General features: G+C 49.5%; 1 protein-coding gene across 2 annotated transcripts in view; it reads left to right on the forward strand.

Moving 5' to 3' along the window:
* Positions 1-25,974, forward strand: part of GLRA1 (glycine receptor alpha 1) — a 70,011-nt gene that overhangs the window by 30,147 nt on the left and 13,890 nt on the right. For both annotated transcript variants that reach the window (XM_054567909.1, XM_054567911.1), the window contains exons 3-6: positions 4,742-4,809; positions 20,551-20,774; positions 23,436-23,518; positions 24,904-25,041. In XM_054567909.1, the coding sequence (XP_054423884.1) occupies positions 4,742-4,809; positions 20,551-20,774; positions 23,436-23,518; positions 24,904-25,041 (513 nt within the window). The remainder of the gene's footprint in view (positions 1-4,741; positions 4,810-20,550; positions 20,775-23,435; positions 23,519-24,903; positions 25,042-25,974) is intronic.

Raw genomic sequence — 25,974 nt, forward strand, 5'->3', positions numbered from 1 at the left:
TATTTGTAAGCCAAATGTGCCTTGCGGGGAGCCAGTTTGCAAGCTCTCACCGAAGTGGTCTAAGGAGTTTCTTTGAGTCCTGATGGTGCTATGAGTTCTCAACATCTACAATAAGAGGGACCATTTCCCACTGTGCACCGGGGCCTGGGGAGGCTGTCACCATCTCAGGCTGCTGAGCGGACTCCGCAGGTGCAACCCCCGGCCTCCCTGGGAGCCTGTGCACTCCGGCCTTCCTCCCAGCACCCCGGCAAAAATCTCATCTCCAGGACCCACTGCCAGCCCCTAGTCAGTCCTGAGTCCAGATGCCCTGCCTCACTGCTCCTTTTGGCTCAGGTCCAAAGCCAAACAAGGGACGTGACAGCTGGTGATGGCTTCCTAACATTTGTTCGCTGTACGCCCCTTCTCGGAGTGCTCTGCACAGAGAAAACAGTCTGGGAGACGCTCTGAGGTGTGTTTGGGCCCGCCTCCCACCTGTTTAACTCGAGGCTCCTTCACTCCCCCAGCACCTGGCTCCTGAGGCCACACCTTCCGGCATCATTAGCATAAACCTTGGTCCCCTCAAGGACAGGTAAGCCAGGACCAAGGCTGCTGTCAGAGCCCACTGGGCCCAAGCCCTTCGCTGGGGTCACAATATCAAACACCTGGAGGGACCAGGCAGCTATGGCACATGAATGAAGCAGGAGGAAGATGAGAAAACACAGGGCTAGTCTAAAGGCAGCTACTTCTCAGCTCCAGTGGTAGCTGCCCAGTAGAAACACAAGAGTAGACAAGCCTGGGGTTTTGTGAAATCTTCTAAGTTGGCAGTTAAATCTCATCCTCTACCAACACCATTGGCTAAATCAAGTACGTTCAAGAACAGCCCACCAGGTTGCAGCCCGGCCGGTCCCCAAACCAGGCTGCGTCCAGTTTCAGGCATTCCAGCCCACCACGCCCCCTGGTGGGCTCTCTCAGAACTCCCCCCGAGTACCCTGGTCTTGCTCTCGTGACAAAGGAGAACGCGCACACCTCCAGGGTTCACGTGTTACCTATCCTTTGTGCACGCACTTGCAGATGGCACATAAAAGGCCCTCAATCAACCTTTTATAAAGGAAAGAGTGAGCAAATGAATCAACAATTGCGCGAAGGCTTGGAGCAGTTGGATGACGCCCCCATCATGCCGCCAAGGCTGCGGGGACTTTAACCCAGCTAAGTTCTCTGACTCAGTTCTTCATCTAAGGCTAGTATGTATTTATTTGTTTAGTTTGTACATTTATGTATGTATCGACTGACTTACTTGGCAGGGAACAACTTAAAGAAAATTTCACCCAGGCTATGAAACCGTTGAATCAGGACCCTTCCTCTCCCCACTCTGACAACCTTACTCTGAACACTTGGGCCCAAAACCTACAGAACCAGCAAACCTACTCCCCTCTCAACCCCACACTGTCCCGAGCCCCTTCAGTCCCCTCCGAGTCAGGCTCTGAGTGCCTGCAGCCTCCTGGAGCCCCGCCCTGCTGCTGGGAAGCAAGGTTTCTCCGCTGAAACATTAGCGGAGGGGACTTCTTCCCCCTGAGCCCCTAGTCGCATCGCACTTCTGCTCAGACAGGGATAAGATTCCCCAGAGCCCCACACAAACCACAGGGCTCCTGATAAGGCCCCTGTGACCTCAATGCAACAGGAAGAGGCCTACATTCTTTGAAAACTCCAGAGTGATTAACCACTCCGTGGTTTTCTTCAAGCACCAGAGATTTCCCGGCTCCCGGCTCTCCTGAAGGTAAGGGTGGCTGGGAGCAGCAGGCTCTGTCTGGGGAACGCAGTGGCAGTGCGCATTGTAACTGGGAAGAAAAAGAGCACTAAAATTTGATTCTAAAACTCTGCTACTTACCCGATACATGTGACCCAGAGTAAACTCTTGACGTAGCTGGGCCTCTGTTCTTGCATCCGTTAAATGATCCAGGAGGACGAGGCCCTTCCAGTTCTGATTTTCTGTATCTTCTCTGAGACTCTGTGCAGGATAATGGTTCCTAGGATCAGGGGCACAGCCCAATGCAAACACATACACACAAAAGCAAAATTAAACTTTAATATTTAATGAAATATATACATTATCCTGCTGCCAAAGGCAGCCAGATTGTAATTTTCTTGAGGATAATTTAATTTCAGATTTATGTCAATGAATCTCACCTCCCCAGGGGTCCTTTCGGCTGGCGCCCTCTCGCACACATAAATCAGGGCCTAATTTATAGGGGAGTCACAGCACCAGACACGCGCAGGGGCTGGGTGGGGACCCTGTGCACATCATTCAAGGCACAGGCAGTAACTCTTTGGGGCATCTTAATAGTATGAGGCTAAATGAAAGGAAAAACCCGGGTGTGAATTTTAATGAGAGAAAAGAACTTAATGGGCCTTTGTTTAGGTGGAAGTGACAAGGAGGCGGGTCTCCACAAAGCATTAGAAAAAATTTTTATCAGACAAAGCTATCAACTATGGAGAGGACAGCCCGAGATGAAACACCTGTATTTTGCCATGTATAATGCATACTATTTTGCCGAAATTTTTGAGGAAAAAATAAGGATGCACTTTATACATGGGTAGTATTAATTCCATGTCTATATGTGTTTAATCCTTTTATTTATGCTTATGCATTAAAAGTGTAACTCTAGAAAGCAATAACAATATCCCTATGCAAAGTAATCCCCTGGTTTTAAATATAACCGGTTTTGTTTCTAATTATAAATAAATAAATAAATAAATAATTGAATTAAAAAGTAAAATGAAGGACTTTTTTTTTCCCCTGAAAGTTTGGGCCAAGAATGTGGGTGCTCATTATACACAGCAAAATATGAAACATTCCCCACTACTGGAGCTGTTCAGGCACTGAGCTCTGAACAGGCGGCTGGTCTGTAGCAGCGGTTCCTAAACCTGGTTGTGCACAAGAATCACCAGGGAGCTCATTAAAATAGAGATCCTGGGCTAACCTCCCGAGGCTTGGGTCCTCTACCTCTGGGGCCGGCCAAGGAATCTGCAGTTTAACTCGTTCCCCTGACTCCACTGCAGACAACCCTGTCTGTGCATCAGTTCAGGTGACCTTTAAGAAACCTGCCAGCCCTGAAATCCTATAACCTTGTGATTTGAATGGCTAGCTTCCTAAAGGAATTCCAAACCACTGGAGCTCAGGGTGACTGAGCTACTCTCCCAGGCTGATGGGGAAACTGCAGCCCAGAACCAGGAAGGGGCGTGCCTGAGGGGAACTGGCCAATGAACACTGGAGCTGTGTCTAAAACCCAGGGATCCTGTGTTCTCACCACGAGACTGAGTCCCACCTGATACACCAAGATTTCTGAAAAGAAGGAAATCTTGGCTGAGTTTGGGTGAAATGCTTGGACTACCTTTCTTTTTCAAGAGGGACACAGAGGGTCTGGTAAGAGAACACAAGGACACCTGCTTCCTTCTTTCCAAAATCAGAAAACTTGGGTTCCAGTCCTGGCTCTACCACTTGCTGGCTGAATAAGCCCAGAGGAGTTGCTAAGACTCTCGGTGCCCTGCCTGAACCATGTTGCCTCGCCTACCTCAATCTCAATGGGGATCAACAAGAGGGTGGACCTGAAACATCCATAAATTGCACATTGCAATCTTCATGTACAGGATTATGACCTCTTCTCCAAGTCTCATCCACCTTTGAGGTCAGCGCAAGGTCATAACCTTCACAAGGTCTTCCCTAATACCTTATTTTCTGGGACTTCTCTTGTACCTGGACCCCTACTTCTTGTATCACTCTTCCCCAGGGTCTCACAGTCTGCTCTGATTATTTTAGGCTGGCTCTGTGGTCAGCTCGTGGGGAAGTCCAGGGCTTAAAATCCTCAATTCTACCACTGTGCGACCTAGAGCGTGCCACGTCCTTCCCCTGAACCTCTTGTCTACAAGTACAGCCATTAAGACCAGCAGCTTTGAAATTAGATAAATCCTAATTCAAACTCTGGCTTTTCCCCACACTGGCTGTGTGGCTGAGAACAAATAACCTCTCTGAGCCTGTTTCCTCAACTGCGATAACCACATTGAGAGAGCATGAAATGAGATCACGTTAGTAAAACTCTCAGCCCAGCAGCAAACACTGTAATGCTCAATAAATGCTAAGTGCTATAATTAATAGTATAAAATGGAGATATTTAGCTTCAATTGGACAGGGGTCCCTCTAGCAATATGATTCCAATGGGCAAATATTCTTTCTTATCCTTTGCAGTAGGATTTAAATAGCCTGCCTAGAAAGTGTTTAGCAAACACTGTGGGCTTCCCTTGAGGTCTCCTCTGGACTCCCCAGCTGGTAATTCCCATCAACGCCCTTTCAGGCAATCGTTCTTCGTTCACAAGTTCAAGGGAAGGAACTTGCTGTTCCTTGTGATTCCCAAGATGGCCCCCAAATGTTGTAGCCGTAAATACTTTTCAGCTAAAAATCAGGAGGCAGCTGATGGGGTTTGGGGAAGGGATTTCAACCATATGGCGGATGATGAATCATCCTGTGTTAATGCAAGTACATATCTGTTCAGACTTTGGGGCTCTGTCCCTGGCGCTCACCTGGGGACCAGGAAATCTGGCACAGCAATGTGGCTGGGAGTCCCAGATGCTCGGAGGTGGGGTGGAGGGCAAGCAGGGGCCTCCTCGCCAAGGGGTCTCCATCCCTGAAGTCAGTGTTCCAAGAACGACTCCTATCCTGTAGGCTTCTTCATGACTGCAGAACTAAGCAGGGATCTCTCTTGATTGGCAGGTCCCCCGGTGAATGTGAGCTGCAACATTTTTATCAACAGCTTTGGTTCCATTGCTGAGACAACTATGGTGAGTGAGTCAAAACACAAGCTGCTATTTCCTGCTGGGATGTCTGTCTCCCTGAAATATTTACCCTCTGCTTTGGTCTTCCCCAAGGAGGTGGGCAATCCAGTGGGTTTTCAGGTCTCCAGTGGTATAGCGATTAGACATTTTTACTGTCCTAGTCAATGTTTTAGGTGAGAACATACGTCTGAAAATAGCCAAAGAGCCAGCAGGGCCTGCACATGCCAAACACCCAGGGTTCCAAAAACAAAATCATATCAGTGGGGTAGAATTTAGATGAAAATAAAACATAAAGACCTGCTTGTATTTTAAGGCTCGAATTCAACTGCAGAATAACAGAAGACTGGACAGAGAGGCTAAAAAGGGTATACTGGGTTTATTCTACTGTACTCTCTACTTCTGCGTGTATTTAAAAAGCCTCATAGTAAAAAGTTTAAAATAAGTCAATAACACTACAAAAAAAGCTGAAAGGAAAAATACTAAAATGTTAATAGCAATTATCCCTGTATCATCAGCTGATGGATAATTTTATTTTCTTTCTTTCAGCATTCCTGTATCTTTCAAATTTCCACAGGGAGCAAATATTACATTAGTAATTATAAATAAATACAATGATACTTTAAAATATTTTTCTCTGTCCTTGAAAACAAAAATAATCAGTTGTGCTTGTTTGGAAGGGAGCGGCCCATGAGAAAATAATTAAGGCCTCTTAAAGCCGTCTCTTTATGAGCAGAGTAAGAAGAAACCAGTCACCAAGTCCTGTAGAAATCAATAGCTGTCACTTCCTTGACGTTCTCTAAACCACCCATTTCGGGACGCCCCCGCCTCTAGTCTAGATTCAGATCCCAACGTGGCTTCTTCACATTACTGCAAAGGGCTCTCAACTTTCACACGGCCCCCACCTCCAATCCATTCTTTCTCACACAACCTACAAAAGGACAAACTGACCAGCCACCCCCTTGCACTAACACCTCCCCCAGGACTACCCCTTGCCTCGGGCATTAAGCCCAAACTCCTTTGCAAAGCCGAGGAGGCCCTTCCCGATCCTGCCTGGCTTCCTCTCTCCTCTCTCACTGCCTCTCCAGGACAGGGGATGGCCTCAGGGTCCCAGCCCGGGCGGCATGCCCTCCGGTTCGCAGCCTCTGTCGATGCCTGGAGCGCCCACTCCAGCCTCCTTTCCCGTCCCTGTCCTCTTCTCCTCTAAGTCTCCCTGAGGACGCCCTGCACAGGAAACCTTCCCACTCTAACACGTGTGCACACGTATGTATGAGTTCACCTGTGGGCTTGACCCAAGACTAGCATGGGTTCCTTCTTCCCGTTCCCACGACACACTTGACAGTTCCATAACAGTACTTGCGACCACCGCCATCTGCTCGTTTGTCCCTTCTCTCCCTGCAATGCAAGAGCTTTGCGGTCCAGGACCATGTCTCACTCCCTGTGGTAACCTCAGGCAGCTAGCACAGTGACTTAATGACAGGTACTTGATAACTTTTTAAAATAAATAAACCAAATCAGATATATTGCCTGTCAATTCAAACCATCATTTGGTCTTAAGCATTAGATTACATCAAACCTTTCAGTCCGAGACTGGCAAAAATCACTGAGCTCTGTAGGTCATGGGGCAAATGGTCCAAAATCTATCCTTTTTCAAAGAGACCTTTTTTTTTCTTTTGCTCTTTTGTTGAAGTTATTGTGGTGACATTGGTTAATCAAATGATATAGGTTTCAGGTGTACAGCTCTATAATATATCATCTGTATATCATATTGTGTGTTCACAACCCAAATCAAATCTCCTTCCACCACCATTTATCCCCCCTTTACCCTCTTCTGCCCCCCCAGCCCCCTTCCCCTCTGGGCATCACCACACTGTTGTCAGTGTCTTGATATAGCCAAGTAGACCCTACCCACCTCCAAAGGGCAATTGATCAAACTCCCAAAAAATGCGGCCCCTTATCTCCAAATGAAGATGATCCTGCCTGTCAACGATGAATAAACATGGCTGCTTTTCACTGGGTATCCAGCTCAAATAGCCAAGTTTTTCCACACTTTGAATGGGTAGATTGTAAAAGCCCCTAATGAGCCCTCTGCTTTTTTTCTCCCTCCCAAATCAGAGGTGCACTGACATTTGCATCCCTCATAGTGTTTGAGCAATGAGGGTTGACACCTCCATTCTTCCAAAACAGTGAATAGTTATCAAACCCCATCAGGGACCACCAGGTAAAGAACTCAGCTACCTGAGGACAGGTGGGCATATCTACACTCCCCTACCTCTCCCACTTGGTTCCCTGAAATAGCCACACACATCTATTTCCTTGACACGATTCTAGAAAGAACAGCAGTTTGTCCTTATTTTGTGTGGTGATTAAAAGCCCAGGCTCTGGGGTCACATAGACCTGGACTCACTGAATGTGAGGAGCTGATTTGCTTCATGACTTTATGCCTCAGTTTCCTCATCTGTAAATTCTCAGCAGGAATCAACATATTGGTCTCATCAAGTTAGCATGTGCAGGGCAGTGTCTGTCACAGTAAATGCTTTGGAAATGCTGTGAGTGTTATGAGGAGGAGGAGGAGGATAAGGATAGAAACTCTGGACACTGAAGCCTCAAAGTTCTCACTGATCCACTGGGAGACCTTGGCCAAGACTCCTCTTAGTCTCCCCCTTCCCCAGGCCTCTGTCTACCTACCCAGACTCCACTCCTGCTGCATCGGGCTCCCTGCCGAGGGTAGCACTACGACAGTGTTCCATGCCCAGACAAAATCGAGGCTCAGCTCTGTGACCTGGGCAAGGTGGTGGCCTAAGCCAGCTTCCTCGCCTGTAAAATGGGGTACCTATAGCATCCACCACATGACCTGCTGAGAGGATTAAGAGATCAAGCATAGAAAGTGCTGGGTGCAGTGCCCGATGCAAAGTGCACACACACGGTGAATGCCAGCTATCTTTAGGAAGCGCCACTTAGAATTTTCAACACATTTCACCCTCACTCTCTCACTTGATCACTTCACCAAACACTTGGTTGTAGTCTATAAAGTAAATATGGCAGACCCTCTGTTCTCCATTATACGGCTGAGGAACATGAGATTTGGAGACATCACATCACAGAGCAGTGAGTGACAGAGCAGGGACTGGCCCAGAGACAAGTGTTCTGCATCCTGGTGCCCTAACGCCAAAGAGCACAGACTCAGGAAACTGGGCGGGCCCCCCGCCCCCGCCTGCCCCGACCCAGGAAACACACTGACACAATAACCTAAGTGCTATCCAAAGCGGAAATCCAGTCTCTATCATGCCAGGCTCAGCACACCTCAGGGGGAAATGGTGTAGAGTGATAACAGATAACCAACAAGCGGAGCCCAGGGAAGAGCGTCCCTGGGGGAGAGCAATGATCTTTAGGCAGGAAAGGAAGGGTCAGCAGTGAGGTACTGCCTTCGGAGGGGTCCATGGCTGACACAGGTTTCTCCTTACTTATTAATCTCAATCCCAAAAGGAGGAGTTGCCCTTTTCCAGCTTGTGCATCCACACTACTGTGATTTTTCCCCCACTGGGTTCTTAATTATCTACATGTGTTTAATTTGCTTTGTAGATGATTTAGGGGGAGAAAAAAACTCAAAATCTCACAGCTGGCAAGAGACTTAAGAAATGGCCTAAGCCAGTTCTTTGTTCTACAGGAAGGGAATCTGATGACTAGAGTGGTGACACCGCGGGAGCAAGGGCACAGAGCGAGGAATGGGCGCGGTGTACAGCGGCCAAGGGCTCCCCTCCCTTCGGCTCCCCCCACCCTAGATCCCACCCACCGAACTGCTTGGGCCACTCCCCATTCAGGCCTCTTCCCGACCACTCCAAACACAGCGGCAATCAGGGCACATCACACGCTCGTGTGCCAGGCAGTGCACAGGGCCCCCACACACCCCATCTCACCGAGACCTCGCAGCAACTGAGGCGGGAATGCGTCCCCATTTTACTGACAAGGAACCAGGATCAGAAAGGTTTGGTTACAGGGAGTTAGCGCTGAAAGGGAACGTCGCTGAACCGACATGTCCCTGACTTCCAGGCCAGGGCTCTCCGCCTCTCCAGCCACACAAAGAGCTGCCATGTGCCCGGGGTCCCCTGTCATATGGACATTGTCCCAGTGTCAGAAGCTTCCCAGGCCTGTGCTTGCTCTTCAGGAGCAGCAGGAGTGCCTGGCAGCTCCGTAAGCAGCTGGAGGCCCTTCGCTGGGCTGTCTGCTTCCCAGGGCCTGGCTGCGTTTGCCAGACCCGGGAGCAGAGACAGGCAGCCAGCAGAGCAGCGGGGCGCTCGTCCGTTCCAGGCCCGGGGAGGGCGGGGGCCGCTTGTCCTTCATCTGAACTTTCCAGGGACTTTCTCTGAGTCTAGGCAGCCAGACAAATGGAGAAGCTGGAGCCGGGATGCATGAGGAAAAGGCGGGAAGGGGCTCCTGACCTTGGGCAGCCTCTCTGCCAGTCTACAAGAGAATGGGCTGAAGCCAGAAGCTACAGGGAACCTCCCAGCTTGTCTGGACATGTGTGCTTATCAGTGTGCATAAGGGTGTACTGCAGCATCTATGTGTCCCAGTAGTATGTATGCACATGTGCATGGTGGGAATTCTTTATGCAAATGTGCACATAGGCATGTATATGCTAGTTTGAATATATTTGAACATGTAACCTCAAAGGGAAATGTGTATGACCATGCACAATATGTGCATTTCTGGTCATAAATGTACAAATGAACATGCGTAAGTATGAATGTGCACATATCTGTGTATGTATATATGTAAAAATATGTATTTAAGAGTGAGTGCACCTGAAGGGTACTATTTTCACTTATGTAATTGTGTGTGGATACCTGTGACTATACAAGCACATGATTAAGTATGCCTCAGCATGAGACAGCATATTCATATGTGTTCTGTGTGAATGTATGTGAATACATGAAAGAGTATGTGCATGTGAGTCAGTAATGTGAGCTGTATGCAGGGGGCATGTGTGTCGCTGCAATTCATGTGGCACCACGTGTAAGCACACGAGAGAGTGCGTGCGCCTGAGTGCGTGCGTGTCTGTGTGCACGGGCACCCTTCGGGCAGGAATCCCAGTATCTCCCTTATCAGGTCACGAGCGCCAGCCTCTCCTACCAGGGACCAGGCCCGGCTGGCACAGCGACAGGCACACTGTGGCCAGGAGCCCTGGGGCCAGGGACAGCCTCTCCAAGGGGTACTTACAGAGAGCAAAAGTCTGCACATTTTTTACCATATATGAGTAATAGATGAAAACAAGCTTTGTAATAAGTCTAATAAAAAACAAAAACAAGAGAAGTAGGAAAGCAGATAAACAACCTCATGTACATCCTCCTCGGCCCTCTCCTTAATTGTACCTTCATCTGTGGACATGCGCATCTTTGCAGAAATAGGACACCGCCTTGGACTCGGGCCACATCACTCCATAGAGGTCTACCTCATTCCTAACCTCCGCACGCCACCAAATTTGGAAACATAACAGGTCATTATTATTACTGTACATTTGATAGGTGTCCCCAGACATATGGCCCACCTGTAAAATTCTGCGGCCTGGACGCCCCCTAGTGGTGCTCGACCACCCTTCTGAGGGGCCCTCGGGGTTAGGCAGCTTTTCACTGTTATATATGAGTATCCTTGTGTGGAACTCTTTGCCCGTTTTCTTAAGATATATTCCAGAAGTGGAATTACTTTATTTAAAAAATGCACTTCATTTTATTATTTTGATGAGTATTATTGCCCAACGTGCTGCCAAAGAAGCTTCAGTGATTTACTGTTCTTAGAACAACATTCACTTCTCCTTCTCCTTCCCACCCAAGGTACTGTCATTTACTTTTTATTTTACCAGAGGAGATTTTTTTAAATGGTACTTCATTGTCATTTTTAATTTTCACTCCAGATTTCTAGTGAATTTGAGCATCTTTGCAAATGTTTATTGGGCAGTTTGAACAAGATTACAGATTCTTTGCTTTTCCGTGCACTTCCTTAATCCATTTGGCTTAGTTGAGCTTTCTGTAAAATACTTGGTGGTGGTTTACATTTCTCTGATTGCATAGTAATATATCCAAAATCATTCTTAAGTAGCCATTAGATCTGCACCGATTTGAAATGCTATCTTTTTCATAAACTAAATCCCCATGTATGTCTAGTCTGTTCCTAGTCTCAGTTTATTGACCCATTCATTGCTCTGTTTGTTTGTTTCTGCAACAATACCACACTATTTTAATTACTGAGGCCTAACATTGTCTTTCTAAGTTTGGTAGAGACATCCCTCTGTTCTTTCTTCACAAGGTTTTCTTAACCTTTTCAGCCCATTTTCTCTCCCACATGAATTTCAGCATCAGTTTATGGAAGCTTACAAAAAATTGCCTCAGATTTTATAAATCACGTTTATAGATTAATTTGGGAAGATGTGACATCTTTACTATATTTTATGAACATGGTATGTGTCTGTCTCTCCATTTATCTAGGTATTCCCTTACGGTTTTCAGTAAAATTTTAGTTTTAAAAAATCACTCACACATTCCTTGCTAGGCTCATTTCTAGACATTGTGTCGGGTTAGTTGCTGTTATGAGCGAGGTCCTTTTTTGCTGTTGCATCTTCTGTTATACTTTCAGTCTGTCTACACAGCTAACGCGAGGGCACTTCTTACACTCGTGGGTTGGGGGATCCAAGAGAAAGCCTATTAAATGTCACCCAGTTAGACATGGCTGGACACTCCACAAAGACTTGGTAAACTGAGGAATGCAAGGAGGCCAAGGAGAGGGCTCTCAGAAACGCCACTGGAGTCGGCTACAGGCAGAAGACAAAATGACAGGAGGTCTTGGTGACGTCTGCTGGATGGCTCTCTCCCAACACACCACCAAGGGAGGCGCCACCGTCATGAATTTATGACAGCCCAGAACTGGCTCTCCATCAGGTCACATCCAGGAAGGCTGACGCATGACAATCAAACCCACAGAAGCCTGAATGGGGTAAAAAAGACTGCCAAGCTATTTTAATTTATGATGGATCTTTCCATTCTAATAGGAGCAGTGCTCTTATCCTCCATGAAAGCGCTCCCGTGCCACTCTCTGAATATCAGGGAAGCCAATCAAAAGTTGCTTTTGACATACCTGGAACAGGAGAATCTGACAGTCTTGAAGGAAATTTCATCCAAACCTTTTAAAAAAGACATCTAAGAAACCGCCCCTGCCTTACCCCACAGGAACCCCCTTTCCAGTGGCAGAAAAGCTGGTGTTCCCCCAGGTGACATCGAATTACTAGTCGACAAATTCCTACTCCGCAAGCTGCCCTTTCTTATACTACTAAATGAATGTCTCCAATGTGTTTATAAAGTAGTTCTCTCGACAAGACACAATGAAATAAATGAAGGCTCCACTTACTCAATTACAAGCACACGCCTGTCCTAAGTCACTCGGGATGCATGTGGGTCGCTGCTATCGACGCTGGGCCTCGCCCAGCTCCCCTGACGCACACTCATCTCTGCTGCCCATTTAACTCTGGGAGGGCAACCGTATTGTCCCTAGTTCCAGGTTTCTTGTGTCTCACCGCTGGGTCCGGGACAACCAACACTGTCCTCCTTCCTCTTTCCAGGTTAACATCCGCCCTTCAATCTGCGACCTTAGGCAAACGCTTACGAGTCCACTTCACTGTTTAATTTGCCATTCCAAAGGTCTCCACCTGGTACTGTCTATCAGGATATGCATGAGCCAGCCTGTCACATGGGTTCAGTGGGGGCCAATACACTGTGTCTATGACCTTTCTTTAACCAACTTGTCTACAACTTGGTTTTTGAAAAGGAAAGGGGTGGGCATAAAGAGGTAGCATGCAATTGTCACAAGAATGTGAAATTGGGCACCAGCCAGTCCTGGATTCATGTCCCTGCTCTAACACCTACCAGCTATGGAACTTTGAGCAACACACTTTACCTCTGTCTAACCTCTCTGAATTTCCGTTTCCTGCTAAAATGAGTGTAATAATACCCAGTGTGCTGGGTTGATGAAAGGTTTAAAGATACAATGCATATAAAGTTCAAGCAAATGTTAGACATCCAATAAAAGTAACTGTTATTAGCATGTTCATGTAATTATTAAACTCACACTGGGCTTTAGTGATCCCCAGGAGACAAAGATGCTCAGCTCCACTGGTCCAAACCATCTACCGTTCTTTACAACAAATGCAGTTCTGATTGCGTGAGATCCAAATGAGAATGCCCCAGGCAGGGTGCTGACTGAGAGGATGATCAAGGCACGGAGCAACCTTGGAGCCAAGGAGGCGGCGAGCCAGGATCTGGGGAGTCGCCAGCACTGGACCTGTGTGGAGAGCAGACAGGGGGTCAAATCTGAGGGTCGAAGCAAAGTGGGAATAGGGTAGGGGCATCAGTCGACCGTTGGACCTGGGGCAGAGGCTTTTCCTTTTGCTTTGTTTAATACTTAGTGCTCATTGTGTGTCTCTACCAACTCACATGTACCTAATAGCAACAGCCAGAGGCAATATCCATGGCACTGAGGTGTCATAGAACCATCCCTCTGCACAATTCTGGGAGACTCTGGGTAGTGTAGTCTAGTGATTAAGTATTTGGGCTCTGGCATTAACATCTTGGGTTCAAATCCCAGCTTTGCCACTTATAGCTGTGTGATGTCAGAAACAGTTCTTTAACCTCTGTGTACCTTGAATGATAACAGGACCTAGATCACAGGATTATGTAAAGATAAAATAACCCATAAAGCTCTTGGAATCATTCCTTGCACGTGATAAAGTCAGGGAACTTGAGCTTTTAGGGACATAGTTTCAGCATTTGTCCAAAGGCGCTAAGAATCTTCTCTTCCATGCCAAACTTCAGAGAAAAAATTAATGTAAAGGTGATTTGAAAAGTGAAATGCAGCACATAAGTATAAGACATTATTAATAAAAGGAGCCAATCAACACAGTGTGCTACTTAAAAGCACAGGACTTGGGAATCAGCCAGTCATGGATTCAAGCCTCGGTTCTTTCACTAACTTTAGACAAAGCACTAAATATCCCAAGGCCTCGGTATATCTGTAAAATGGCGTTGCTGTAAGAATTTGGAGAGAGGGGTCATTAAAGCAATTAGCACAGTACCTGGCACACGCCAGTGAGCTAGGTCTACCCTCTCGCAGCACTGTGCGGAGGCTGGGGCTGACTCTTCCCACATTTGAAGGCAACATCTCTGGCTCTCAGAGGCTTGGGACAGTGTTTGAGAAGAGGGCAGCAGGTGGGAGAGGAAGCAGCAGCTCCTCAACCAAGCCTGGGCCCCCTCCACTCCGAATGCCCCTGGGCCTGGGCTTCCAACGGACTGGTCCAGCTCTCACGCATCCTAATCCCAAACCCTGTCAGAGTCTAAGTTAGAGCTCCTCCAAGGACAGCAGAGATTGCCTGAGGGCTGAGTCAACTGGCTCTCCCCCTCTGCCCTCAAAGGCATGTGATTGGATAGAAAAAGAGGCGGGATAGCAGTCCAGATTTCCGTATGCAAGCCCCACCTTAGTCATTGAACTGCTCTGTGGCCAGAGAAAACCTCTTTCCTTCTCAGGGCCACGGGTAAAATGAAGGAGTTAAGATAGAAGTCTCCAAGGTTCTCTCTAGCTATGATGATGAAGATGATGATGATGACAAAGAACTATGATTCGCTCATCCACCCCACTCTCCATTCCTACTGTCTTAGCTTAGCTCCTCCTGATCTTTCAACTGGACATCACAACAGCCTCAAAACAGGTCTCCCTGCCTGCTTTCTCTCACTTCCAGCATCTCAGGGCCATTCCTACCGTGCTGATCTTCCAGAAGTCAAACTGGGGTAAGCTCCAGTGCTCAAGACTTCGGTGGTGCCCCGCCGGCCACAGAATAAAGCCCACCCCCTCGGACGGGCAGTTAGGGGTAGCCACAGCCTCACGTCCATTCACAGCCTTACCGCCGCAGAGGGGCTGAGAGGATAAGCATTATATAACCGGACAAACCAGACTCAAGTTCCAACCCCACTGTTCACTAACTGTAAATGTGAACATATGACTTAACCTCTTGAGCCTTCTTTATGAACGGAATTAAGTTGAAAATGCCGATGCCATAGGATTGTTTTAAAGGTGAAACGAGCTGAACTGTGCAGCTCACTTAGCACACATGACATCGTGAGGCCTGGTACCCAGTAGGTCCTCAGTAAGGGGGACCTTTTATTACTTTTGCTGGTAACAGTTGAGCTAAACTGAGTGCCCCTTCCCACATACCTTGGCCTGTGCTACTCCTCCTACACAAGAGCCCGCTGACCTCCCGCTCTGCAGGTCCGGACTCTGAGAGCACGGAGGCTGCGCCCCTGGTCCTCACGCCCTGCCCTGCTCTAAGCTTGTGCCCCTCACCCCGGTCCTTCCTCCTCACACATCAGTGGCCTCCTTTCCCGCTGAAACCAGCTGATGTTCACACCCCGGAACAACATCAGATTTCCAGAAGCTACCTGCAGGGGGCTGGAATAGACTGACGGGGCCATTTCAAATGCCGCATGCTCTCCAAGAGCTGTTCCAGAGTCCCCCAACCTGGCGGGAAGTATCTTGATGACTTGGGGGCAGTACCTAATGGCTGTCTGTGGGTACCTCTTACGACCCTCATCGCTTTCAGTGTTGTAGGGCAGATGGTTTCATCCATCGCTCGTCTTGCCCGTGAGGTGCTTCGAGCCCCGTGGGGGCAGAAATCAAGGCTGTGTGCCCCCACCCTCTCTGTGCTCCCTCCGGGCCTAACACTTATAGAGTTGAGTTGAGTGGAGAGGAGAGGAGAGGCATCCCTTTGAGAGCAGGTGTGCTGAAGCTTAGGAAGGAATAAACCGCTTGTTCTTTGTCCTCACACCTTTGTACCACACACAGTGGGCACACACCTTGCCTTCCCCACGCCCTTCTCACCAGCACTCAGCAGGCTCTTAGCTCTCTCATACTGAAACACCTCATGCTATTTCCTGACAATACTGAGTTTAGAGAAGTTTACTGGGAGGGGTTAGAATCTGAAATTAGACACACTGTTGGAGGAGGGGCACGCAGGAAGCCCTCAATAAATGTGTCGAGTGACAGAATGAATGAGTTAATTCTCCACTTCAGTCTGTCAAGCACGGCCATTGTCCAGCTTCCAGAAATCAAGCCATGAGGGAATCTCAGAGGCAAGATTGATGAGCTGATGTTAAAAACAGTTGAACTGGAACTCCGGAAATCCCCTCTCCCCCTGCCCCACCTCAGACTTAGATGGTCCACCTTTGAGAGTTTGAGATCTAGAAAGCAATTTAGCAGAGGTGGAACCTGAGAGTCTCAGGCAGAGGATTCGAATGTTGCTCCCCGGGCCTGTGAACCTAAACATGGACCCCACCATGTCAAACACCTTTGCTATGAGTACACGGTTAAGTAAGCAAAACAGCACTTAGCTTTCAGGCTATTACACCAATTACATTGATCTCCTCAGAACTGCAATTCCCGCTGCTGTTGGCCGACTAGGAGGGAGAAGTCGATGGCACAGCTCGTTCAGGCAGCAGCTGCTGAGGGGACAAGCGGGGCTGCAGGGCGAAGGCGTCAGGTGGCCTGAGGACCCAGGCGCCCTCCCGAGGACCTGCCCTCACCTGCCCCCACCTGCCATTAGTCATTTCGTTAAGAGACCCTACGGGGTTTTTTCTTCTTTTAGGTGATGTATGTTTGTATTTTTCCAGTCAGCATGCATTATTTCTATAATAAGAGAAAATTAAACATTTTAAAAATATCAGTAATAACAAAATAGAGACTATGTCTGTCCATGAAAGAACGTCGTGTGTTTTGCACATGCATTTACTCTTCATGGCGCATTTATGAAGTGGCACTGTGGCGCGTCAAGCACCCGGACTAGAATCCAGGCGCTCATTTTCTTTGCAAATTTACGAAAATTACTTAACTATCCTGAGCCTGAATGCCTTCCACTTTAAGGTGGGAGTAAGAACTGCAAAATGGGAATAATAAGCTAGTTTTTAATGATGTTGTATTAAATGACATATAGTATGTTAAAATGATCCACTATATAGCAGATTAATAGATGTACACAATCAATAAATGCAGTCCTTTTCCTGTTAAAAATAAAATATCAGTAATAAAATGCAAATGTAAATAATGCCCCTCACTCGTGAAAACTCCTCAAAGCCCCACAGTGCTCCCAGGATGAAGTCCGAACTCCTCGGGACAGCCTGAGAGGCCCTGCCTGCTTCCCCGCCCCCTCCTCACTTGCCTGCTACTCTTTCCAAAGCACTGCACTCTTGCTTTGCCTCTAGGCCTTCGCATATGCAGTTCCAGCTGCCCAAAATGCTTTTCCTCTTTGGCCCAGCCAGATCTGGCCTCACCTTAAATATCATGACTTCCCGGAGTCTTCCCTGACCACCGCCCCACCTCTGGATGGCGAGGCTGTCTTCTCTGTCCCCCTAGTACCCCATGCTTTGTGCCTGCCGGAGCCTCAGTGAGCAGCAGACAGGGCACTGCAGGCTCTGGGACTGCACAGATGTGTCTTTCTTGTTCCCAGTACCTCTTCCAGCACCTGGCACTTACTAGATGCTCAGTTAAATCTTCTTGAAAAAGCAAAACTAATAACGATGAACTGTTAGATTTGGAAGGGTTCGTAGAGACCAGCTAGCCTAACTCCTTCTTTTACCAGAGAAGCAACTCAGGTTCTAATCCCGGGTCCTTCACTGATTTGCTATGTGACCTTAGAAAATGCCCTCCCTCTCTGAGTCCCAGTCTTTTCAGCTATAAAATGGGGAAAGCTCTTCCTGCTCCAATTTCTTCTGGCTTTGCTCCTCTCCTCCCCTACGTGTTCCCCTCCTCCTCCTCCTCCTGGGTCCTGGGTAGCTCCGAGGTGCACTGACCTAGGTGCACTGGGTAGCTGCTAGGGTGAGTAGGTGGGATGGTGCAGAGGAAATATAAACTCGAGTTCATCCTCTCAAATTGCTGTCAATCAAGTTAAGGAGGTAAGACACACACAGTGAGGAAGTGCTAAGTTACATGTTCCTGGTGATTCCGTTTTGCTAGGAGATTAGAAAAGGGAGAGATGGGGAAGCCTGAGGGCATCAGGGCTCCTGCAGGAGATGGGGCTCTAGCTGAGCAGGCAGAAGTTACCTGGGCTGTGAGGATGAGAGCGTCCTCGGCACGGCACCTGCTCCCCAAGCACATGGCCACGGGCATCAGGAACAAGCGCTCGCTCCCTGAGGGTCAGGCTGATGCGGATTCACCTCTCAGCTCTGCCACTTACTAGCTCTGGGCCTTGGGCAAGTTTCTCCAGCCTTCGAAGCCTCAGTTTCCTTACCCTTACCATGGGAATCCAAATGTCTAACTTTCAGGGCTTTGGTGACGATTAAATATATGTGACAGTATCCAGAACAGCGCCGGCTATCTAACAGACCATTTTAAGAAATGCCACTTTCTTTTCTTCCCTCCAGTTGCATAAACAGGCTTGACATGGCGCTGGCAAGAACATCAAAAGTGCAGCTGGGGTTCGGGGATGGAAGGCCTTTTCTGCCCAACCATTCGCAGTCTGTTTACTCTGACAGGACTCGCCCAGTGCTTCGTCCCACACACACACATGCACACACGCACACACGCTTCCCATAAAATCCAAGGGAGAAAGCTGTTCCTAACCCCCCAGAATAGATGGGGCCAAATTGGAAGCTGTCTATGACTGTCAACAGCAACAACAAAAAAACAACGAAGAGTCAACGTCCAGGTCTGGCCTGACGTTCTGCCGCCACCACAGGACTCAGAAGATGATGCCCATTTTCTACGGGGCTGGAGGGAGAGGCTTCCGTGAAACTACACAACCCTTCTATGAGATACTTTGGCCCCAGTTAGGAAGCTATTGCTTTTTCTGGAGGCAGACAGAACCTGGCTGGGCTGTGGGAGGAACTTCAGCGGGGTGCGGGGTGGGGGAGTAATTTGTTTTAGTTCACTCCTGCGGGTGACAGATCAAGAGTGATTAGCATTTAGAAGCAGCACCCCAAAGAAAATACAGCGTGATCTCACTTACAGCGCCTCCAGGGAAACCAGAGCAGCAGGGGCCCCGGAGTCGAGCTTGTTTCCTGGAGGAGAACATTTCACGTTGGGTTTGAGCTGAGGTTATTCGTCTTTGAGAACTCGAAACTCTTTTGGGACTCCAGCAGAGAGAGCTATGTTTTTGTTCCTGGGAAAACATATACCCTAAATTCTACTTGCGGTACCATGACATTCATGGAACCCAGGTTTATAATGCCTCTCTCACAAAATTTAAAACTTGCCTTTGCAACTATGTCTTAACTTCATCACCCAGTTTCCGGCCTTGGAGGCCTTCCCATCCCATTAGCTGCTGCTTGGGTTGTAAATGGAAACTAAATGGACTCTCATGTCCTCTAGGGACAGCAGAACAACCCGTCACTAGAAGTCAGGACTCTGGGTGCCAGAATCAGCCCTGCTCCAGAGTGACCCTGGGCCACTCACAGTTCTCTCTGAACTTAAGTTTCTCCAACTGGAAAAAAAGGGGGGTGGGAGGTGAGTTTCGACTAAGACAGCAATTTCTAACCTATCTTCTATAGAAGACACACGTCATGCACAAAATAAAAAGTTCTGTGGCCAAAATAAATCAGGGAAGCCTTGCGTACTCTAGTCCCCTCTTGGAGAGACACACAATTTATTAGCATATTAAATTGACTTCTGAGAAACCCTAGAGTAAAGGGATCTGTTGCATTCAGTTCAGTCAAACATCTCCCTTAGCTGGTTTGATCTGTGACTTCTTTTTATCAGTGGAGTAACCACCCTGCCATCCCACAAAAGCACTTCACTTAGCACTGAGTTTAGGATCCAGTGAGCTGTGACTCCGCGACATCTACTGTATTAATTCTTCCCACCCAAATCAATGTACAATAGAGAAGGTCACAGAAGACTGGTATTGAAGCAGTGGTGGGAACCCCAGGACCAGAATGAATTCTATAGAGTTTTTACTCACTCTTCCTTCACTGCTCGGAAATTGTCTTCTTTAGGCAAAATAGTCTGAATGCCCAGGCATCAGCTTCTAGTCTGTCCTCTTGTCCCTCCAGTCTGTCCAGGCTGGCAGCTCTCCCACCTGAGTGCCCTGAGAACTGCCGCACTGATGGGGGTCACGATAAAAGGGGGGCTCCAACTTTATCTGTAATGGATTCTCATCTGAAAAACAGCGGTCACGGAGTGAAAATGTTAACAGGGTGAAACAGGTGTTTATGACATCAGCCTGAACTTTTTATTTTTTTAACTTCTCAAAAGAAAAAATAATGTTTAAATAATCTCAGTTCAGAGTTGAATGTACTGTAGGTACAAAATAGACAGGGGGAGGTTAAGAATAGTCTAGGAAATGGAGAAGCCAAAGAACTTACGCGTACGACCCACAAACAAGAACTAAGGTGGGGGGATGCTGGGGGGGGTGCAGGGTGGAGGGGAATAAAGGGGAGAAAAAATGGGACAACTGTAATAGCATAATCAATAAAGTATACTTTTTTTTATAAAAGAGCTGAATATACTTCATGGGGCAGTTAGAGAACGTTCCAGGATGATTGACCACGACTCCCATGGGTTTTGCCTGGTGCACAGACTTTTACATCTTACTCCCACATAAGCTGCAACTGTACTTTCATTAGAGCCTCCAGAGGGGCTTCGGGGGACAATGGCTGAAAGTACCTGGGCCTCAGAGGGTTGACATCCGGGGCCCAACATTGACCCCACCTCCCTGCCTCCTGGCTGCAGGACTACAGAGTCAACATCTTCCTGCGGCAACAGTGGAACGACCCCCGGCTGGCCTACAATGAATACCCAGACGACTCTCTGGACCTGGACCCATCCATGCTGGATTCCATCTGGAAGCCCGACCTGTTCTTTGCCAACGAGAAGGGGGCCCACTTCCACGAGATCACCACGGACAACAAACTGCTGAGGATCTCCCGGAATGGCAATGTCCTCTACAGCATCAGGTGAGCGCCACAGAGGTCTGTCCCCTCCAGCCTCAGGAAGTGCCTTGCCCCGCTGCCTTCTGGGAGCAGACACTAAGAGGGGGGTCAAACAGAGGCGAATGGGCCCTGGCAACCTGACACTTTTGCCAGATAGGCAGAACCGACTCTGAAACTTATGTTCAGCAAGTGAGAATAAAATCGTGGGAAGTCCTAGGAGCAAGTGGTTAATTCCAAGCAGGGAGATCAAGGAAGCATGGGGAGAGGGTGGGGTTCAAGTTAGGCCCCTAGGCTCACCCAGAGTTCAGTAAGACAAGACAGGAAAGGGGATTTGCAGGCAACGACCAATAGCAGGAGCGCGCGGTTACGCGAGGTGAACCAGCTCCGCAGATCTGCTGGACCACACAGCGCCGGCCGCTAACAGTGCTGCATGTGCACGTCAGTGTTTGTTGCCAAGGCTGATCTCATGCTAAATGTTCTTACCACCTTTTTAAAAAAAAAATAGGAGGAGCAAAGCCACAAAACCTTTTTTGGAGAAAAGGTCCGGCAACGTCACCATAACCGGGCCTGCCCAGTGAAAGCACTGCGGGCTCATCAGTGGGGCAGCCGAGCCCCTTCCAGAGGTGCCCCCCCTGCCCTGTACCTTGCACTGAGTCTAGGGAGCCAGCCCCGTCCCCAGCTCCCTGCAGACACTGCTCAGAGCCTCCTGCCGCCCCTCCCCACCTGACTACCAATCTTCTCCCCCAGGGCAGGAAGAAAAGGCCCAATGTCCACATGATTCTTAAAAAGAATCGCTGAGAATGTACTCACCAGGCTGGGTACTTTACATACAGGATGTCTAACCCCCCTAACGGCCCCATGAAGTAGATTTTATGATGGCCCCACTGCAGATCAGACAAGTGAGGATGGGAAAGTTCAGGTAATCTACCAACGCTCCCACAGCTGACCTGATGCCCGCTCAGAACCTCGAAGAGCAGGAGCTCGGCATTCAATAAACAAATAGTTGATGAATGAATGGAGATATTTTTATCTGAAAGAGTTTAAAGGGGAGCACTGTTCCTAACTGACTCCCCATCCCACTTCAGCTCCGCTGGGGGAATAAATCTTTGTATTTATTTCCCTTAGGAGACGAGCTTTAAACATCGAGGCCTGTAGGAGGGGCTGCCCAGGTCCTGATCCTCAGACGTGACTGAAGAGCAGGCGGGCGGGAGAGGGAACTGAGAAATCGCTGTGGGGAAAGGAGGCTCCACAGGCGAGCAGGCTGGGAGGAAGCAGAGGCAGAGTCGCCTTCCTCGGCTGGGAGCGCCCCCGCCCAGGGCACGTGCAGACTGGAAGGCCACATCTGGCTGGCTGGGCTGGGTGGGGGGGGGGAAGGTGGGCACCATCCTGGCTGGATTTCGCAGCCACCAGGCTAGTGCCGTGTCTGGGAAGCTGAGCCCCCCAAGCAGCCTGGCAGAAGGACAAATCAGCAGAAAGCAATATTCCCAAGGTACTTCAACTTCAGGAAATTAACCCAGTGTGACAGCTGTCCCACTTTGGAGATTTTCTCCTCAGAAATCAACTGCATCCACTTTCCCCCTCCCTTCTTCTCCCCTGTCTTCCCCTCCCTCTCCTTGCCACTTTCCCTCTCTTGCTTGTGCTTGGTGCCCGAAGGGACCCACATCCCAAGCTGTGGGGGTGAGTTGGAGGGAGGAGGTTCACCTGGGCCCGGCGCCTCACCACCTACAGCCAGCGTGCCAGCACTAAATGCCACTAGATTGCCACCAAGCCGGTGCCTTTCGGGGCAGCGGTGCTGGAAAGCCGGCCAGCCTTTCCCAAGGCTGGGACACATGGTTTTAAATCCAGCCTCAGCCACCAGCTTGCCGTGGGACCTTCCACGAGTCCCTGCCATCCTGCCCTGCGCCTCAGTTTTCTCACCTGTCAAGTGAGGGAGTTGGCGTGACCGATCTAAGGCTCCAAGAGCCTTTCTTCTCCGGTCCCTGCAGCAGGTGCCCAGGTGTTGGCAAAGCCTTCCCAGCCGGAGCCTTGTATCCCAGCCGGAGCGCTGGCCCCGCACTCTGCCAAGGGGACTTCCTCTGGGCCTGAGGCTGTGGCCCTCTGCAAGGGCGGAACAACCCAAAGTCAACAGCGAGCCCTGGGGTGCCCACGGCTTCCCAGCTGGCCCTGGCAGGAGCCCACAGATGTGAGCCACCTGTGTTTGGACACCCAGAAGGCAGGAGACCTTTGGAAGTAACTCCTGATGCGCCTAGGGTACAAGGGGAGGCGGCCAAGCACCACTCACAGCACCTGCTGCCAGAGCCCTGCGAATGCCTGAGGCCCAGTGCTGCTCAACCGAAAATTCATCCCTGAGGTCTCCGCAGAAGAGCAGGGGTGGGCGGAGCCCCCGGCCCCCAGAGCTTTGGGCGCCATGCTAAAGCAGGCCTCCAGACGCCAGGCAGACTCCAAAGACTCACAGAAGTTCCCCTGACTCTGCATGACCTTTGGCAACCTTCTTTATCTCTCTGAGCCTCTATTTACATATCTGAAGTGTAGAAATATACATACATTGTTTCAAAAAACAACCTTCCCTGACCTCCTTGACCCCTTGACCTTCCCTAGTGAACTGGTTTCTGGTAGCAACTAAAATGGAGGCCCAGCTTCCCTGGTCTGTGGGCCCTGCCTCATTTGACTCCCTTCTCTTCCTAGAATCACCCTGACCCTGGCCTGCCCCATGGACCTGAAGAATTTCCCCATGGACGTCCAGACGTGTATCATGCAACTGGAAAGCTGTGAGTCCCTTCCCTGAGGCCTCCAGAAAGAACCAGACCCCGCTGTACCCACAGGGCTGGCAGAAATCCCCACCCAGCCGCTCCTATCGGCTAGGACCCCAGGAGATTCCTATAATAGCTCAAAATATCAGAGGAGGGGCCTGGCTCTCAGACAACGCAGCGGAAACATAACCCCACTTACAGTGAGCGAGCCCCACCCTGGAGCTGGCAGCTTTCCCCAAGAGGCGCTGGTCCACGTCCCTGTGAGCACACTCTCCAGGAATGAGGAAGAAATCGCTTGAATAAGTCAGGGTCCTTGAGCGCACAGGAATGCTGGGTCCCACAGGGCAGATAGATGACTGGCTAAAGGAGGGCGGCCAGCGGGACGCGGGCTGTTACAAGCACCAAACATGGTGGCGTCAGGGCAGAAGGCGGCTTCCTTCTGACTGGGAGAGACAGTATTGGAGAAGGCTCTGTGGGCAACCAGTGAACCCGGATGTTAATAGACAGGGCAGGTAGCTGGATTCTTTGACGGTGAACCCCGAGAGCAATCTAATTTTAAAAACATAATTATGCCTTGGCTACTGTGGCTCAGTGGACTGAGTGCTGGCCTGTGAACCAAAGGGTCGCTGGTTCAATTCCCAGTCAGGGCACATGCCTGGGTTGTGGGCCAGGTCCCCAGTTGGGGGTGCATGAGAGTCAACCACACATTGATGTTTCTCTCCCTCTCTTTCTCCTCCCTGTCTCTCTAAAAATAATAAAATCTTAAAAGTATATATATATAATGATATAGAAGGACACGGAGGTTCCACATGGATTTGCAGGGGAAACCGAAAGCACAGAGGCCAGGGCAGAGCATTTGGGCGGCGGCAGCTAACCAGTGGGCCCCTTGGAGCACCACCCCTGACGGGGATCAGCACCAGCCAACTGTGAAACCTTCCCTGACTCCACTCAAGAGTCAAAGTCCTGGGGCAGAGAGCCTGATGGGTCCCACTGAGTGACCATCTCACACTTTGGCCCCCAAATGATAGTCCCACTGCAGTACCATTCCGCAGAGTCACTCCCCTGAGGGAAGGCTGCTGTGAGCAGAAGAGGGAGCTTGCAAGGGTGGTGCGCAGGCACAAATAGGCGTCCACTGAACTTGACCATGGAGGTGAGGGGAAGGGGGCAACGGGACAAGCTAAGGTAGGACACTGGGAGCGGTGGGAAGAGAGGGGAGGGCAGTGGGGGAAGTGTCAACAATTAAACCAGATTTAACCTCATTTTTTCGAGAGGGGGAAGCAACATGGTCTCATGAGTTCCACCAAGTGCCCGATGCCTCTCTGTCTCTAACCCTCACCAACCCTGAAACGTCTCACGTAAGTGCTTCTGGGCGGTGACTGCTCCTTCTTCTGATCCCATCCCAGTTGGATACACCATGAATGACCTCATCTTCGAGTGGCAGGAGCAGGGAGCCGTGCAGGTGGCAGATGGGCTAACTCTGCCCCAGTTCATCCTGAAGGAGGAGAAGGACTTGAGATACTGCACCAAGCATTACAACACAGGTAGGTGCGAGGGGCCACCGTTCTCCGGCCCCCGCAACCGGGGCCACAGAGCATTTCAGACACCCACTCCGTCATTGCTCCAACAGGTCCCAGGAGGGACTCACGTTGGACACAGCTACATATTGAGGACTAGTGGTTAAGAAAATATTTTTGAAACCAAAAAGTGGCTCTGGCACTTTCTTCCTGTGAGTCCTGGGGCAAGTAACTTAAGCTCCGGCCACAGCTCATTACACAGGAAGCTGGGAGAGGCAGTAAGTCTTCGTTCCAGGAAGCCGTGTACCTAACTCAAAATGGACCCGATTCCTCGGGCAGAAGGAAGAGCTGCTATTGAGAGGACATCTAGCTGTCTCCATCACAGAGGAAATGGCATTTCTGATAGGGCCCAGGCGCACAGAGTGCTCATGTTAGACCTCAGCAGGAGGAAGCTGGGAGGTGCCACTGAAGGTCAGTGAGCAGCAACCTTGGAAAAGGTCCACTAGACGGTCAGCTCCCGGGGGAGCAGGGAACCACCACTCTCTGGCTCAGCTCGCTGCCTCAGAGTGAAGGAACACACGCGGGAAAAGGCGTTGTGCTGGGGGGGCTTCATATTGAAACCCCCGTGGAGGAGGAGCGGGTTTTCTTTGGTTGTGGGAGGAATGAGGGCCTTCCAGGCAGAGGTTTGGCAGGGTCAAGTGTGAACCATGCTCCAGGCAAGGGATGGAGCGCAGGTGGTGGCAATTAGGTCCACAAAAGAAGGGAAATGGGAAGGAAAACAGGTAGCGCTCCATTGCAAAGGGCGGAATAAAGAGTTTAAACTTTCCCTGCAGGAAAAGGGGACCGTCTTGTATAAGGAGAGAAGGAAGGAAAGAAAGGTTTTACAAAGCGAAGGAACAGGATCAAGTCATGTTTGGGGAAGAAAAGTGGCATAAGAGGAGAGAATGGCCCACGTAGGCC

The sequence above is a fragment of the Pteronotus mesoamericanus genome, unplaced genomic scaffold (genome assembly GCF_021234165.1).
Source record: "Pteronotus mesoamericanus isolate MK-2021 breed Mesoamerican mustached bat unplaced genomic scaffold, CSHL_Meso_final contig_2, whole genome shotgun sequence".
Taxonomy (NCBI): domain Eukaryota; kingdom Metazoa; phylum Chordata; class Mammalia; order Chiroptera; family Mormoopidae; genus Pteronotus; species Pteronotus mesoamericanus.